At 38.7% G+C, this 16,585-nt stretch overlaps 5 protein-coding genes across 9 annotated transcripts in view; 2 read left to right on the top strand and 3 right to left on the bottom strand.

The window, feature by feature from the left end:
• Positions 1 to 2,735, bottom strand: part of LOC132698910 (uncharacterized) — a 310,716-nt gene extending 307,981 nt beyond the window's left edge. The window contains exon 1 of the mRNA XM_060665231.1: positions 2,518 to 2,735. The gene's annotated coding sequence lies outside the window, so the exon portion shown is untranslated. The remainder of the gene's footprint in view (positions 1 to 2,517) is intronic.
• Positions 2,736 to 4,634: 1,899 nt separating this feature from the next.
• On the top strand, positions 4,635 to 5,267 carry LOC132699169 (activated RNA polymerase II transcriptional coactivator p15). Its single transcript, XM_060665730.1, has 2 exons — positions 4,635 to 4,814; positions 4,901 to 5,267. Exons 1-2 carry the CDS (start codon positions 4,755 to 4,757, stop codon positions 5,162 to 5,164), a joined length of 324 nt encoding a protein of 107 aa, XP_060521713.1. The 5' UTR covers positions 4,635 to 4,754; the 3' UTR covers positions 5,165 to 5,267.
• A 26-nt stretch (positions 5,268 to 5,293) lies between these two features.
• On the bottom strand, positions 5,294 to 6,766 carry LOC132699167 (GTPase Era, mitochondrial). Its single transcript, XM_060665727.1, has 5 exons — positions 6,422 to 6,766; positions 6,245 to 6,369; positions 6,016 to 6,190; positions 5,589 to 5,961; positions 5,294 to 5,496 (listed from the first exon to the last, which is right to left on the bottom strand). Exons 1-5 carry the CDS (start codon positions 6,620 to 6,622, stop codon positions 5,309 to 5,311), a joined length of 1,062 nt encoding a protein of 353 aa, XP_060521710.1. The 5' UTR covers positions 6,623 to 6,766; the 3' UTR covers positions 5,294 to 5,308.
• A 166-nt stretch (positions 6,767 to 6,932) lies between these two features.
• LOC132699166 (protein HGV2) lies at positions 6,933 to 15,769 on the top strand. Of its 4 annotated transcripts, none has more exons than XM_060665724.1 (5): positions 6,933 to 7,096; positions 12,606 to 13,215; positions 14,862 to 15,028; positions 15,089 to 15,193; positions 15,423 to 15,768. In XM_060665724.1, the coding sequence occupies exons 2-5, from the start codon at positions 12,606 to 12,608 to the stop codon at positions 15,597 to 15,599; spliced, it is 1,059 nt and encodes a 352-aa protein (XP_060521707.1). In that variant the 5' UTR covers positions 6,933 to 7,096; the 3' UTR covers positions 15,600 to 15,768. The 4 variants fall into 4 exon arrangements, with proteins under 4 accessions (XP_060521707.1, XP_060521709.1, XP_060521708.1 ...); XM_060665726.1 differs by lacking the exon at positions 6,933 to 7,096 and adding an exon at positions 11,826 to 11,983 and having other exon boundaries at positions 15,423 to 15,769; XM_060665725.1 differs by lacking the exon at positions 6,933 to 7,096 and adding an exon at positions 11,954 to 12,003 and having other exon boundaries at positions 15,423 to 15,769.
• On the bottom strand, positions 7,090 to 11,456 carry LOC132699168 (uncharacterized). 2 transcript variants are annotated; one of them, XM_060665728.1, is made up of 6 exons: positions 11,129 to 11,397; positions 10,747 to 11,070; positions 9,040 to 9,282; positions 8,864 to 8,983; positions 8,666 to 8,803; positions 7,090 to 8,608 (listed from the first exon to the last, which is right to left on the bottom strand). In XM_060665728.1, exons 2-6 carry the CDS (start codon positions 10,841 to 10,843, stop codon positions 8,325 to 8,327), a joined length of 882 nt encoding a protein of 293 aa, XP_060521711.1. In that variant the 5' UTR covers positions 10,844 to 11,070; positions 11,129 to 11,397; the 3' UTR covers positions 7,090 to 8,324. The 2 variants fall into 2 exon arrangements, with proteins under 2 accessions (XP_060521711.1, XP_060521712.1); XM_060665729.1 differs by lacking the exon at positions 8,666 to 8,803 and having other exon boundaries at positions 11,129 to 11,456.
• Positions 15,770 to 16,585: the final 816 nt, after the last annotated feature.

Below are 16,585 nucleotides of genomic sequence, written 5' to 3'. Positions count from 1 at the left end.
TAAGGCCACCCGCCCATTCCCGGGCCGGGGGTCAGGCCATGGCAGTTATTATTTTTTATTCAGAACGTTGTACAAAGACACAGCGCGGGATGTACATGTACCCGAAATTTCTCCAAGACCCACCCCCTCCACGCAGTATAAACTCGGAACGTTATAAATGCCAACCAGCGCATATAAACCGAGTGCTCGGTTATGGGAATCTAGCGCCGGATGATATATACGACGGAAATAAATTCTACCTCAACAATAAAGTGGAATGCGAGGTTGTGCGCCGTCATTTTGTATGGACTTATTACATTCTTCTGGTGCGCCATGCTCCGCAGCTAATAGCGCGGTGTATCATTCCATGCCCGTGGGACGAAGTCCCGATTTTAAAGTTGCCCCGAGCGCGTACACACGCGGTACATGATGTTACGACAACACTTCAAATTTTATTTTATTTTTTTATATTTCATAGTTTATTCATTCATTTCATTTACTTATGGGTATAATGTTCGGAGTGATCAGGTCTCTTCGGTTTTCCAGAAGGACTGTAATTGGGTGCATTATATTCATATAACTATTCGGCATTCAATATTCTGGATTCATTTTACAAAATTCAGTGTGATACGATAGGAGATCGGTCCTTGCAGGTCGAAACATTCACCTCACCCCAAGGATGTTGCGGAGTTTTGTCAAAAATTCAGGATTTCGTACATTCAAAATAGGGTAACATTTTAACACCAAAATATTGTTTTCTGCAACTCAGCCAGTCGCGTTTTATTTTTTGATAACTTATTGCGTATTAGGGTGTTTCATTTTTAGGCGATATTTTTTTTTTCTCTGTGCTACCTCAAAATCTGATACATTCTCCCCGACCAACAGCTTTTAAGTTATAGAGCTGTGAAAATAAATGTTCATTATAATTGATATGAAATCATTTATAAATTAGGATTTATTATTTTTACATTAAATAGCAATTAATTATATTCAAGTTTCTAATTTCCAAAATTATTTTGGAATCAAATAGAGAAAATTAAAATTCAATTATTAAAAAAATATTAATTATAATTAAATAATAATTAATTATAGACATTTAGAAGCCATTCATGTTTGTAATCGAGTGACCACTCTAAAATTTAGTGAACGAATATAAATTTTAATTAATAAATAATGATAGGTAGAAGTGTAATTTTGTATGTTATTTTGGAGTTTTTATTGACTCAATAGAACCTCCAAAATAACATAACAAATTACACTTCTACACTATCATTATTACACTTACACACTATCATTATTTATTAATTAAAATTTATATTCGTTCAATAAATTTTAGAGTACTTACTGGATTACAAACATGAATAGTTCCTAAATGTCTATAATTATTATTTAATTACAATTAATATATTTTTTTAATTTTTAATTTTATTTTTTTCTATTTGATTCCAAAATAATTTTGGAAATTAGAAACTTGAATCATATAGTAACTCAAATAAAGCGTTCTTTTGTTTAAAATTCATTGCTATTTAATGTAAAAAAAATGAATCCTAATTTAAAAATTTGATATCAATTATAATGAATATTTATTTTCACAGCTCTATAACTTACAAGCTGTTGGTCGGGGAGAATGTACGCATAGGAACGTTTTGTAGCAAAGTTTATGCGCTACAAAAACTATTTTCCCAAAAAAAATTTCTTCACGTCGAAAAATCAAGTGAAAACCGAAAAAACATTTTTTTCTGTGTTATTTAAATAGGAAAATGAATTTTTAAATGAGCTAAGCCGCTATTGCACTTAAAGCCTTTTAGCCAGTGGCATAATTTTTTATTTTCTATAAAGTATCAGATTTTCAGGTAGCACGGAGAAGAAAAAAATCGCCTAAAAATGAAGCACCCTGTTGCGCATTATTTCTGTCAATTCCTTATAGTTAGGTTGACAGTTTGCTTTTTTTTATCGTATATAATTTGAATTTGAAAGCTCTTTTAGATGTATTTACTTATCTGGCCCTGTGTTTTTTTTACGCTTTAGTTGAAGCAAACAACACAATTCGCCATACCAACAACCAATATTTGCAAAATCTTAGGTTAAATAAAAACAACCAAAACTAATTAAAATATAATAAATAAATAAATATATTTAAAACACTTTGGTACAACCAGTTCAAGAAAAATTCTCTGACGTTTTCAGTTTTTCCACGAGTATGTGTTGCTTTGTTTCCAGGCGACAAAATTTCAAGTACCAATAAACCATTAACAATAAATATGTATTATTTAAAACCCACTGACACTTATAATTATAAATTCCCTGACCTTAGATTTTCCAGGAAATTTTATTGCTTTCTTTAAACACGATGAACTTTCAATAAAATATTAATAATAAATTTTTATTGTATGACGTTTTAGGCTCAGAAATTGCTTGACATATACATATTTTCCAGCATTAAAGCAACCCTATCAAAACACCCACCACTGTGTCGTTATAAGTAGAATATTTATAAAACCAAAACAAAAATTAACCAAAACCTGCGCTGATCGGTACCTGATCTCTGGCGAGGAAAAGCGTGGACACGGTTCAGGAAATCTTAACCTATACCACCCGACAACTAATCGGGGTCACAGCTTCGATACGATCGCGGCAGCACGCGCCGAAACAACTGACTGTGAAACGTCAATCGCGTCACGTCATAGCTCTGACGTAACCGCGCACTTCTAGGCAGGATCAGCGCGCGGACCCGGAATAACAAACCTCCACACCGGAATAAGGACCGAAGCGGACTGTACGGCTCCGGGCGGTCGTCTGTCGAGCGCGGAGGCGGGCCGCCTGCGCTCCGCCATCGATTTTACCGGACCCAACCTGTATTATATATGACACACTCGAAACGCGAGAGACGAAGCGAGTTATGATCCCTGATCTGACGAGAGAGCTTTCCTCGTGGAGGAGAGCGCGCGAGTTTTTACGAATTCCGGGTCCCCCTTTTTTTTTTCTCGCGCGCTTTTTTTCTTTCGTTGTTTTTTAAATTGGCGCAAAGCAAACGTCGTTCATAATTGATGGGCTCGCAGCCTCGGACACGAATCACTCACAGATATAGAAGCGAAATTACCGAAAACGGCAAGAAGTAACCGAATACGTAGTATGTCGTTGCGTTATTTGAGCCATGTCGTATTATTTATATTTATTTCGTTCATCGCGTCAAGTGCCATCTTTGTAATACTGCATTCTGTGAAGTCCGTGATTTGTTGTCTGACTTTTGTCACGGACCACAAAGCCTGGCTTAGGCGACATAAAACCACCCTTTTACAATATACCTAATTGTTTACGCAAAAAATCCCCCTACGCGGTCACAGTAACGCCGTGTTTTAGTTACAACCGAGTCGGACGCGACGGAAGCTTTTTACGTAGTTTCGCGGTAATCCGCAGAAATCCGACCGAACCTCGCAGCGGCGATAAAACTTAATTTTCCCGATATTCAAAGCCGTGGATTACGCGAAAAAAAAAGCACTCGATTTCGCGTAATTGATATAAACAGATCCGCGATAAATTTCCCGCGTCGGTAGGAAAAAGAGCGTCTCGGTGCGATCGGAACAATCCGCTCAGTGGCAGTCCGCTTTAGTTTCGGGCAAAAAGTTGACGGGTATTTGCCTCTAACGAATATCTTTCAGCTGGTTCTATGGTCTGTGGCTTGTACTTGTCGATATATTAAAAAAAACTCTGCAAAGCGATTTAAAAGGAAGACGCGTATCCAAGAAAAAATCTCGTGATACGCCAGTGGGCGCGCGTTTCTGGACTAAATTATTTCCCGTAAAGGGAAAACGGAAGCGAAGCTAGTGCAACATTTTAATAGTTTTCCTTTGTGCGCAATCGATACCGCTCGTTCGTAGCATGAAAGACTCAATTAGGAAGGGTATCATTTGATGCGAAATACTCTGTTTAAAATAATTGTACCGACTTGAATTGATGGCGACTCGATCGGGCGTTATTTATATCTGTGGTCTCTGCGGTGTCGTACCACCCGCACCATATCCGCCCGTTTATGGACCGTATACGTACAAAAATTCCAGATTCAGTAACCGTATTACGAATAACAAAAGTAATCATATTTCCGGATCATCGGACAGCAGCGGCTGCAATAATAGGATTACAGGGGCGGTAAAATAATGTTTATTGATTCGAAACGCGGGCCTAACTGCATTGTAGACTTACAATTTCGCGACTACAGAGAGGCCGCCGTACATTAATAATGACGAAGCACCGTTCCGAATTAGTCCGTAACGCGGTTAGGACCGGGCGAAGCTTGCTGAAATTAACGAATACAAAATAAACGCAGGGTTAAAATAATTACGACGGAGGCGTTTTACATAAACGCGGAATTTTGTTGGAGAAAATTCGGTTTTCACATACGCTCCCTGCGTTAATAATTTCCTGTCATCTAATTTTTTCAGAAACATTCAAAGACAATTTTAATATTAATGCTTTCGACGCTGCCGAACATTTTTGCGTATCATTTTAGTGATTATACAATCTACCGTTACATTGTTTTATCCCAAAAGAAATATTTTGAAACACTAATTTGCCGGCGACCTCTATGAGAAAGAAAGTTTATCAGCCATTCCAAGAACTCTGCATTTATGAACGACAACTGCCAAAACTTGATCTCGGGTCACAGTTGTGTTTTCCCGCTTTCGAAGCACCGCCGGCTGTGTCTGTATCGATTTCTTTAATTGTTCGTTGTGAGAAGATAATTTTTGTTTCTTACGTTGCATTGACTTTACGGGAGAATGCCGAAAAAAAACAAGAAGGAAGAGTCTTCGTCGGATTCCGATTCCGGCCCAGACGATGTAAGTTTTTAACCGTTGTCAACTACTAACCTAAGTTTGTTTAGGTCCTTTTTTTTGTAAGTTTCATTCGTGGTGTATATTTTCAGAGGGAACCAGTGAGAAAGAAGCCGAAAGCGGATTCGAATTCTTTCCGAACCAACGACGAAGAACCTACATGGGATTTGGGAAAAAATCGGTTTGCCAAGGTTTCCGAATTTAAAGGCAAGATTTACATCAACATCCGCGAGTTCTACAATGCCGACGGCGACTTGAAACCTGGCAAGAAGGGCATCATGCTCACCCCTGAGCAGTGGAACAGACTTAAGGTGTCGGTCGAAGAAATTGATGAAGAAATCAAGAAAAGGGCATAAATTGCATTCTTCAGCTCAAGTCTGCATTAGTTTAATGTTGAGAAATTTTGTATGTTTTTGTTTCTTAAATTCGATTACTTAATAAAGTCACATTGAAAACTGACTTTGTGTCTAAGCAATGAAAAGAAAACAATTTATTAAAATTTATTCAGCATCTTCTTTCTTAGGAGGTACCAAGACTAGTTTTATCCTAACATGGCTCTTAAAAGTATTTTGTAAAGCATCCTGTACAGTCTCTGTCATTTGCCTAAGTCGACCCTCTGAAGCACCACCTATTAGGGTCTTTACCCTCTCTGATGGACAATGAATTAATACAACTGTACTAATAATGCCTGAAATATAAAGAAAAAAGGTAAGCAGTGTTGTCCATTACACTCAAAACTGCAACCTGAATATTATTTGTTTCATAACTTAAAAAAAGTACCTGTTTTGCTAATGTCGAAAAACTCTATTTCACTTTTTAAACGATAGGGAATTTCTTGAGGTAAGTAGTCAAGCAAAGTTGCCTGAACTGATTTTGAAATTATTTCTTCAGCAGACTGATCAGTCCATACATTTTTTGGGAACATCCATTCTGATGGCTTTGCTTGTTTCACCAGATAGTTTTTGACAGAAGAAATCCCATCTCCTGTCAGTGCAGACACCATGAAAATGTCTTGAAAATATGGCCAACCCCTGTAATCATGTTCACATTTCTTGGTTTTTTGGGTACCAGCAATGGGTTTGCCATTGATGCAATTCTCAGTTAACAACCTTGTCAGATCCAGTAACTTTCTCTTGGACTTGAGTAAATCCACCTAAAAATGCAAAGTGTTCATTAAACTACTCAATACACACCAAAATGGACATACCTTATTAAAAACTAAAAAACTACATATGTCTCGATGGCTTTCAAGTAAGTTAATAATTTTTATGTCCAATTTATCACGCAAAAAATGGTTGGAAACATCATGTATTACACCTATTATGTCAGCCTCCATCAAAACATCCTTGGAATCTCTAACAAAAGTAGACTCCAGTTTATACCTAAAATTAAATTAACTACTATTATGCATACAACAACTATGCCTTGGTTCACACCTTTTTCTTTCACTATCGCTTACGAGCCCGGGAGTGTCGAGAAACACTATTTGCGAGTCCTCCTCGGTGAATATAGCCATGGTTTTATTCCTAGTTGTGTGAACTTTGGATGAAGTGGGACAAACCTGAAATTGTATACAATTACACAACAGTAACCACCTGGAACTCACAACAAACCCTTCTGTCCATGAGGTTATTGATAAATGTGCTTTTTCCGGCGTTAGGCAGGCCTAGGATTGCCACTTTTAATAATTTTGACTGTGCCGTCTCGACACATAATTCTGAATTTTTTAACTCGTTGGCAGCTTGTGTACAAAATCTCGTAAACAGAAGGTCTTTGTTGAAAATGAACAGGTGCCTGCAAGACTTAAGAAACATTTTTTTGATTGTTCATAAATTGTTCTTTCGCGAATAACCTAACTTTCTTCTTTTCAATTTTTGTAAATTAACCTCAAAAACACAACTCAATAAGAGACTCCCGTACGTTCTTTAATACCACTAGGCTACTAATAATAGCTTTATAACGTGTTGATTTGTAACATAATAAGTAGCATCACCCCAAGTTTAATTTCATAATGCGGCTCTGCGTGTTAGGCATACAGACCCAAATACATAATCATGGTGACCAAAACCAAATATTTTTATTCTTTGGTTGTGGACATCTGTTTTTGTTCTACCGCCAAGTAAATTTTTCGAAGGTGTTAAACCGCATTTTCTTGTACGTTTTCATTTTCGCCAAATTAGATTAATACATTTAGGTGTTATTCGTTAGTCGGATTAGGCATTGGCCAGTTAGTGCGACTGCCAGGGGACATCAAAGCGAGTAACACACAAGAGAAAACTACAGCCAGGGTAACGGTTTTTTTTATTTGCTATATAAATTAAATTTTCACATAACATCGAATTGTTAGGGAGTTACATTTTTAACATTAGACTAATTTAAATTTTAGACCGCGTATTTATTTTCAAGGCATGTTGTTTACTTGCACAAAGCTCCTGTTCCCTCTTTTTGCATTACCTAGATGTCAACTAAAAGGTATTTTTACGTAAATATTCTGTTCAAGCCTTATTTACATTTTTTTTACGAGACCTATGATGAAACAGTGTAGTTCAATGGAAATTCCACAAAATTGGTCAAAAATATTATTATTAACGGGTTCCGTCATAGGCCTGGATATTTCACTAAGCACGGGAGGTAAGGACGGTTCTGAAAGTTAATTTTCATAAGTTTGTTTCGGTATTTGATAAATGTGATTGGAATCTAATCGCAGCGAAGGACAACAATATTTGAGGTTAAGGCAAAACTAACCAAAACTACTGATCTTCTTTTAACTTTAATGCCTCCCTAATTAAAACGGTTATTTCATTTCTTAAAATTACACATTTTTAACTGACAAATTCGGTTATGATTGTTTAATTTAATACCTTTTTTAAATATTATCCTATATCAATTGAAAAACTTAAGGAAAGTAATTGCGAATACGCTTGTGAAATACGGCATCAAAAACGTTTTTTTTTTGTCTTTACCTTGTATCCACACACCGTCGATTATCTAAATATATTGTTAAAATATGCTCTTTGAAAATATGTCATATCGATAGCTAATTGTTAAATTAAAACGTTTAAGGTCACTTGTAAATTATATTGACTAAGCGATAGCCGTTGAGAATAAAGGGTTTTTTTAGTCGCGCGGGCGCGTAACACTAAGCGATTGTCACCGATGCAGGTGGAGAAATCGATCAGCCCTTGTCAAGATATTTTGATGCGTGTAAATAAGTATTGCGTTCTTAAAGGCACGAATATAATTTTGAAATAAGTCCGCGGCATGCGATTCCGCGCGGTTCTGATATAACAATAAAAAAATATACGAGTTTGTTTCTTTTTTTAAATATTTTTTAAAAAGACTGCGGAAGAAATTTGATGAGGCTACCCACACCAGAGGTGAAGGAAGACGTTTTTGTTAAAGGAAAAAACGCGAAAACCACAGAACACCCTTCCAGAGGTTTGCGGTGCAATCAATATCAACCATCGTTCTGTCAGTTTAGGGTGGCTGCAAAACTAAAACTCAGACCCATCTGTGTCAGTTAATCATGCTCGATATCGGATTGAACCTCATAATTTTGCTCAAGAGTATCCAGAGTACGGATGTCATGACGCACAACATAACCCCGCCCCACCCCAAGTCCAGTGACCATGAAGTGGTGAAAATACGCGCGGGTAATAATTCGACGATTTTCCTCTCCGCCATCCGAGCCGAGTAGGCGAGTATGACCCCGTCTATGGTCCCAGAATGTTCCTCCGATTTGGGTTTGATGTGGAGCCGCTTGAAGTGAATAATGGTGAGGGTGAACAGAGCGAAAGAAGCTGAAATCGAATCAGAAGGTGCGGATGAGGTTATACCGGCTTTGGGGGGAGGACTACCTGCCAGCAAATACATGACGCCGGTCACTAGGACGGCACTGATCTGATGTTGGAACACGCCGAAAGCGCCTACGAGGGCAGCGCTACCAAGGATTATCAGGCAGACTAGGGCGCAAGAGATGGATAGGTTTTGCATCCCTGGGGAAAGGAGGAAGAATACGGCGCGGAAGTTGTCTTAAACGGGGCGCCAAAACTTACTGTGTTGCCAATCGGTCCGGGACTCGAACCCTCGGATCGTATATGGCCCCCCGGCTAAATAGTTGACGCACGGTTGAACCGGTGGGAATCCGACCCTGTTTAACAGGACTATTTCTTCCTCTGCAACAGAACGCTTTCCTCTAAAGGACGCGGATGAACCTCCAGTGTCTACTTACCGCTTATGCTAAGACAAAGCGTCCATATTCCGCCGTGCATCGGCACGAAAAACGCCACCGTTCTCTCTTGGGCGTCGTTCGTGGTCACCTTGACCACCTTCTTATCGAGCAACCACTGCAACCGAACAGTGCCGTTGGCAAAGGCGTCGAGACGCTCCACGTCCCACGTCACCTCTTCCCAATGGTCCGTCATGATGGCCGCGCAAAGCATGCCGGTCGCGCAAGTTGTCAAAACCAAAGTCCCTAAAAACGAACAAAAATGTGATCTAAACTGGTGGAGCAACCAACATGGATTTTTTGGGTGATTTAGAGGATCACGGTAGTAATGGGTATTCTATTTTTTGTCATACACGTTAATAGAAATAGCTGGTAAGTGTAGTAAGGGATTGTTTTATGTTTTTATCATTTTTTCTACCTATTAGTTAGTAGTTTACCCTTTTTTGAAGTAAGTGGTTGTGTTGAATGTTTTTGACGGTGACAATCTGGTATTAATTAATAAACATGTTTCTATATGGTAAATCCTTTTGTTTCATATGGTTGCAGCAATCTACATAAAATCGCATAAAAAATATATATATATATATATATATATATATATATATATATATATATATATATATATATATATATATATATATATATATATATATATATATATATATTTTTTTTTGGATAATAACTCGTCGAGATAGATAAAACATGTAAAAACGAATTTTTTTTTAATGTTGCTTCATAAGTTCCTATATTATCAATACGGGCAGGACCTCTATATATATGTTTTTCTACTCCCGCCTGTAAAATACCTAAATACCCACCGATCTAGCGTGCGGGAAGCGTCACTTTCCCCCGTCAGTTTCGTTTCCCACGAATCCGAGCCACTTCGGACATTTCCGGGATTTTACCGCACGGATTTGGGAGCAATCGGATGTTTTCGGAGATATTTCCCACGCTTTGAATTTTGACGTTTGTCAATTCTGACGGTCATGTCAGTGAATGTATTCGTGTTGTGTTGCGAAAATATACCCAAAAACTCGATCCGCTCGTGTCAAATGCCGTTTACCGCACTTTTTGCATAATATACTATTACTGGTTAATTTAGTTGTCACAAAATATATAAAAGAAAATGTAAATATTTCCCTTATTAAAGAAATACAAAGTGCTGTTTTTAGGTACATATATATTTTATTTTATTTTTTAACATTAGAAAGAGTCAAATATTTTGAATTTTGCAATATATCAATTTGTATACGCTTTTTTTCGAAACTTTTTTGAGAAGTTATAATTTTTTTCCCAATATTTAAATGAAATATTTTTTAATCCTCAAATAATAATATGTAAATGAGTTGGGAAAGAGAAGGACAAGAATGCCCATTACTAGCTGTCTTTTTCTACCCATTGCTACCTTTCCAATCGAGTTCTCTCGGCCGCGTAACCGCTGTTAACGCTTGTATATGGAATATATGCAGAACATGCATATAGAATATGCTCTATATGTGGACAGGGTAAAGCGGTTCTGGCCAATCCCGTTTTTTGATTTGGTGACTGCTTCCCACTCGTATAGGAGTATCATATAATCATCATATTTTTTATTATATTTGTTCTTTGTTTCATCGAATTATTAAAGGCCCCTTTGAACATAATTTTATTGACTTGTGCCGTACTCTCGAGTGTCTAACCCCACCCTGAGTTACCAGGCAACTGCCATACCTAGCAGGAAAAACACGCTGGGGTGGACGCTGCAGTTCCAGGTGGCGTCGTCGTCGACCTCGGCGCCGACAGAGGTCGCGCCCGCCGTACCGTCCATCACAAACGGGTCGTAGTCGACTATGAGGAGGTTGTACTCTGGCCGGTGGTTGATGTTACCGGTTAGCGTGACGCCGGCCTGGCCGACGAACCGCCCCAAGTAACGTAGGGATTGAATGGTGGTGGCGGCGGCGGCGATACGGGTCAATTTCAGCGCATGGAGTCTGGGGAAACGTGCGGGGGGTCGTTGGTCCGATCCATGGTCGATTATTAACCTCCCTGTGGTCGCTTACCGATAAAATTAAGTCAGTTGTCTCGAAAACCTTCGAATCGCCCAAGCCCTTACCTCTATATTGTTATATGTAGCTATCAGCCCGCACGAGTACCGAGCTTTAGGCCGTAAATTTTGTTTTTTGTGCGCGCATTAAAGCAACACTCTCGACCCGCAACGTTGAAACACATCACGACGCCATGCCGACCTTATTTCACCCGGCGACGCGTTTTTCTCCGTTTTGGAAACGTGGAAAACGTCGGCTGGGTGGCGCGGCGTTGCCGCGTTGTGCCACTGCGTCCCACCGCGGTTAAACGCGCTTACCCAATACAATCGATGAGTCATCACAAAAAAAATGAGTTGTTTTTTATTGTTTAGAAAAATATGCACAATAATAGGTATTTGACGCTGAAAAAGTGATAAATTAAAAGCCGTAATATACCAAAAATGACAATTTTCTCAACAGCTAAGTAAACATCGTTTAGTCAAATTTGGTTTTTATTTTTTAATTTCAAAATTTCTCAAAAACATGTTTATTTTGTGTTGAAGCAATACAAGTAAATTTAAAATGTTTTTATACGTTCCAGTAAAAAGAAAAAAAAAACAACAGTCCTTAAAAGTGAAAATTTACTAATTTATTAAAAGTTGAGAGGAAAACTCAGTTAGGATACTTGTGAGAAACGTCCTTGTTTTGCAGCCTATTATTTTCCAAATCAATCATTAAAAAAAATAATATTTTTAAAATACCTATGACCAGTTTTGCCTATTCCAAACAACTAGAACGTATTGTTTATCCTCTTTCACCAACTATTATGAACGCCATGCAACCAGACATAAATAACAACGTAACAACCAGGATAAATAGCGGATAGCGGCAACGTAGCGGCGGCCGGGCGCGTCGATATTCGACGACGTCACCAACCCTTCGGCGTAAGTTGTTTACTATTCCGGTAAGATTGCGTAACCGTGGTCCCGTTTTTGCGGGTTATTTTGTTCGTATGTACGATTTAAGGACGTATTTAGCATTTTTATGGTAGATACCTATGGCTCTTTGAAATAGTTAGCACAAAACCGGAAATAAAACCACACAAATGTACAAAATATTCAAGAAAATCTTAAATTAAAAAGATTAACAACATTAACTTTACGCTTGTTCACACTGACAGATTTGTCAGCCACTGCAAAAATGCTTATTTTTTGCAAATCACCAGAGTCGATATTATCATACTATCTGGCAGATCCACAATGCTACAATTTCTACGCACTCACAGTAAAAGTGTCATAGAGACGGTTTAAACTTTTCGTGTCATGAAAATTAATTTTTTTCGCCCTTTTTTGGTACAAGCATATCATCCAAGTATTAATTTATTAAACTGTATCGTGCGTTTTAATCTTCGTGGTCCCCGATCATGTGCAGCCTCCTAACAAAAAAAGCTTTGGCAAACTGGCGTCCGCCTCTCTTTTTTTTTGCGCGCCTTTTTTTGCGCTGCGTTTTTTTCTTTATTCGCCGTTTCTTTCGTGTCGGAGCGTATTTCGAATTTCAATTTTCTAGATGGCGGACGTGATCGTGGACTCGGAGAGCACCGACTCGAAGGAACTGCTCGCCCAGGGTATCAGGGCGTTCTATCTGCAGGACTACGAAGCGGCCGTCGTCGCCCTGAGCCGAGCTTCCGAACTGATGGTCGCGGAACACAGCAACGATCAGCACGAAGAACTCGCCGAAGTCTACACGTATTACGGCAAATCCCTGCTGGGGCTTTCGCGACAACAGAACGAAGCCCTCGGCGACGCGGTGCCCCGAAACGTCGAAGAATCCGACGAGGACGAGGGTAAGGCCAGCTCGGCGGAGGACGAGGACGAGGAGGCCTCCAAAGAAGGGGAAGCTGCGAAGCAAGAAGAAAAGGAAGAGGAGAGCAGTAACGAACGAAATGGTACCGGCGACGAAGCTAGTACCAGCAAGGGGGACTCGACCGACGACGGCAAGGGCGACGACGAGCCCACCGACCTGCAGGTCGCTTGGGAGGTGCTCGAACTCGCTCGCAAGATCTACCAGCGGCAGGGCGAAAGCTCCAGCAAGAACCTCGCAGACACGTTGGTCGTGCTGGGCGAGGTGTCATTGGAAAGCGAAATCTACGACTCCGCCATTAATGACATGAAACAAGGTAGGTGGGGGAGCCCATTCAAAATATTGTGATACTAGAAAGAAAATTTTGAATATTCTGGATATTTAATCAGAGTACCGCGGGATTCGCGGCTGAGTCCAACATTTCCAACATATTTGCACCCAAAAAAGATACATAGGTTTCGTCAAAAAGATCTACAAATAATTAAAAACAAACACAATACGTAATTAGAGAAAATATAAAATTTCCCTCACTTATACATTCGCTCAGCACACACATTCTCCTGAAAGGAGTATATTGTTTTATTTTCTAATAATTTTTGTAGTGAGTTTTTAAATTTGCTTTCGTTGGTAATGGAGTCTGGCAAGTGATTATAAATTTTAATAGACATTACGTAGCTGCTTCTTATAGTATGAGTGTTCTAGTAATATAACTGTAAACTTTAGCAGATGTTAAAAAGTCTTGTAAAGTTTTTCTTACATAAATGGCACAATGCTAAACAATTAATGAAATCACAGTAAGTACCTTTAGCTCCCTGAAAAAAAGCTGTAAACGATAAGGTATTATTTTTAAACAATTCTTTTTTGGGCAATCATTATGTGAACACTGTGAACACAATCCTATGAGACCATATGATAGTGTGGAGTTAACATGTACATAATAAAAGGATACCATAACCTATCTATTTAATTTCTCACTGGAAAAAACAGTACTTATTCATTTTGTTAGTTACAGATATGACATGGCTCTCCCAAAATAGGTTAAAATCTAAATTTTTACCCAAAAATTTTACTACTTTACTCTGCTGAATAAAACCACTGTCTGAGGTTATAAAAATACTCCTATCCGGTTGTCTATAAGAGAAAAGAACTTCAAAACTAGGCCATTCTCATCACGGATGGACTGCATCTTTGCACAATCAGATGTGGAACCATTCAACTGATGAATATCAGAATTTGTCACAAGAGCGATATCATCTGCACATAATGATAGCTTGACCAATATATTCAGGGGATTATGTGGAACACTTTTTTCAATTACACGCCACTCTTGAGTGTCGCCCCTCTCATAGAGTCTATAACTACAACTATAACGCCTACCCCTCACTCCACATTTAATAAATTTCCACTTTAAGATTTAATTATTAACCATTTGCTCGTGAGAAATCAAAAAACAAGCCAGTAGCTTTATGCTTTTCATCCAATTTCAGAATGATAAAGTTTACTATGTTTATGATAGAGTCCTGTGTAGGCTGGCCCCTTTTGGAAACTGAACTGCCCCTTAAATCAGTTATGAAACTTAATAACAAACTCAATAACTTTGGTGTAATTAAGCTTTTTCTATAAATTTTAGAGAAAAACAGAGCAAGGTCCTACAACTGTCTATTTTGTCTCGATCGTTCTTTTTATATATAGCTATTTCAGTGAAAGAATCTAAGTAGTTATTAAACCTATTAGATGCTGAGACTAGTTCTTGAAATTAAGTTCTGTCTTCAGATTTCATAAAAAATAATAATGTAATGTTTAATTTAAAAATTGATGAGTCCATTCTCTATTTAAACCCATTTAAATGTAGTCTTAAAATTTAAAGGATTTCAAACTTATGCTGTGTGTTAATATTCTTTGTTTTTTCGTTTTGGGTTAGTATTAAAAATTCAAAAAAAAAGTGTTTTTTTTTTTTTGAAGGTTTGGAGATCCAGAAGCAGCTGTTCGGCGACGACAGCAGAGTCGTCGCGGAGACTTATTACAAATTGGGCGTGGCTTACTCGACCAACACCCAGTTCGACGAGGCAATCGAGAGTTTCCAGAATTCGTTGCAGTACCTGCGCAACAGGATCAGTAGCTTGCAGAAGGTATGAGCGTCATGAACCACTGCGTCGTCCCCCGAATCCGGTAAAGCGTCGCCATTTTAGGTAAAGCCGAATACGGACGCCCAGAAGGAGGAGGTGGAGGAAATCGAGGGCCTGATCCCGGACATCGAAGAGAAGGTGGCGGACATGAAGAACTGCAAGGATGAGGTATGTGTTTGCCAAGATGTTATCGCACAGATGAGGTCAAAATTGAAACTGGCGTCGGTAAATAACTCCGAAGTTAACAGGCTGGAGGTTAGGAGGAAACTGAAATCCGACGACGACGACGCCAAATAATCCGTTAATTTTTCTGCCATGTATTTTTTTATTTTTGTAATAAAACTGATTCACCCCACGTGGAAGTTGGGTTTCATTCGCGCCTCTCGTTGTATTTCAGGCGATTAAAAAAATCAGCGAGGCCGTGAGGGAGGTAACGAGATCGGCGGCGCCCGCCGGGCAGGCGTCGGCGACGTCCCGTCCGGCGTCGGACATCTCGCACCTCGTCAAACGGAAACGCAAGGCGGAAGACGATCCCGAGGATCAGACCGCGGCGAAACAGCCGTCGATGTCGTGAAACGCCCAACCCCGCGCTGATCGTTTTGACAGACGTCAAAAATGACGTTTCGGGTTCTGTCAAATTGTTTTTTGTTCGATCCCTACCGCGCAAGCGGGGACGTGGGAGTTTATTTATTTTGTACCCTATATAGGAGTGTTTTTTGTGTCAAATAAAAGGACTGAGGTTTTGGTCTTTTTTTTTATTTTACGAGCGTCAATACAGGTAGTTTGCCTCAATAGAGAAGAGCCCAGTGACGTCATTCTTCGATGCGCGAAATAAGCGCGATATCTCCTCGCGTTATTGCGTTCTGTATCGTGCAGTGGCGGCAGTTATTTCAATTACGTGTATTTTATTGTTCAATGTCTGGTGCTTTCACCAGACTTTTAATACCCATAATGTTTATTATTCTAGTCCATTGTGTTAAGCTTTAGTTCGCTATAACTGGAAATTTTGGGTAAAGGAGTACAGCTAATAATTTGCATAATCTTCTTTATTTTTATGAAAAACTTAAACAATTAAATCAGCTTTAAGCATTCAAGCATAGCAAATTTCATGTCATACATTTAAAGTCTCTTTTTCTCCACTATATAAAAATTATACACCAGTTCCCTGATATATTTTATTTGACTAGGAGTTGCTAAGTCAAGTTTTCTAGAAACCCTCCGTCGGTTTTTTTTTGTGGAGTGCTGTATGAGCAACTGGAGTTGTCTGCAACCTTTGACGTTTCTTTTAAAATCCTTTTGAGGATAGAGAGGGAAACCTTTGTAGCTGCCAAAGTATGTTCTCTAAAAAGTATACATCTATTATTTTAAGCCAACAAATTTTAAGAGAGATGGATGTTTGTTTTAATTACATCTGACATAAAGAAACAAAATTATTTACCTGTGATATTTTAAAGTCTGTTTCCATATGCATAAAATAAAAGGGATAGGGACTATGGACCACTTGTCCCTTCCTTTCAAGTTTCGTTAGTACTTAAATTTAATTTAAAAAAAAACTGTGAC

This window comes from Cylas formicarius, unplaced genomic scaffold (assembly GCF_029955315.1).
Source record: "Cylas formicarius isolate icCylForm1 unplaced genomic scaffold, icCylForm1.1 PGA_scaffold_3__17_contigs__length_32017465, whole genome shotgun sequence".
NCBI classification, from domain to species: domain Eukaryota; kingdom Metazoa; phylum Arthropoda; class Insecta; order Coleoptera; family Brentidae; genus Cylas; species Cylas formicarius.
Note: the sequence above shows the minus strand (reverse complement) of the source record. Positions and strands in the feature narration are given on the sequence as shown.

Excerpts from the sequence above, each read along its gene's own strand:
- LOC132699167 (XM_060665727.1), bottom strand. The coding sequence starts at position 6,622 with ATGTTTCTTAAGTCTTGCAGGCACCTGTTCATTTTCAACAAAGACCTT. Across the intron at positions 6,370-6,421 it reads ATAACCTCATGGACAGAAGG|GTTTGTCCCACTTCATCCAA; the intron begins GTTTGTTGTGAG and ends ATACAATTTCAG. Across the intron at positions 6,191-6,244 it reads AGCGATAGTGAAAGAAAAAG|GTATAAACTGGAGTCTACTT; the intron begins GTGTGAACCAAG and ends ATTTAATTTTAG.
- LOC132699168 (XM_060665728.1), bottom strand. The coding sequence starts at position 10,843 with ATGGACGGTACGGCGGGCGCGACCTCTGTCGGCGCCGAGGTCGACGAC. Across the intron at positions 8,984-9,039 it reads GCTTTGTCTTAGCATAAGCG|AGGAAGAAATAGTCCTGTTA; the intron begins GTAAGTAGACAC and ends GTTCTGTTGCAG. Across the intron at positions 8,609-8,665 it reads CGTCATGTATTTGCTGGCAG|CTTCTTTCGCTCTGTTCACC; the intron begins GTAGTCCTCCCC and ends ATTCGATTTCAG.
- LOC132699169 (XM_060665730.1), top strand. The coding sequence starts at position 4,755 with ATGCCGAAAAAAAACAAGAAGGAAGAGTCTTCGTCGGATTCCGATTCC. Across the intron at positions 4,815-4,900 it reads CCGATTCCGGCCCAGACGAT|AGGGAACCAGTGAGAAAGAA; the intron begins GTAAGTTTTTAA and ends GTATATTTTCAG.
- LOC132699166 (XM_060665723.1), top strand. Across the intron at positions 13,216-14,861 it reads CATTAATGACATGAAACAAG|GTTTGGAGATCCAGAAGCAG; the intron begins GTAGGTGGGGGA and ends TTTTTTTTGAAG. Across the intron at positions 15,029-15,088 it reads GGATCAGTAGCTTGCAGAAG|GTAAAGCCGAATACGGACGC; the intron begins GTATGAGCGTCA and ends TCGCCATTTTAG.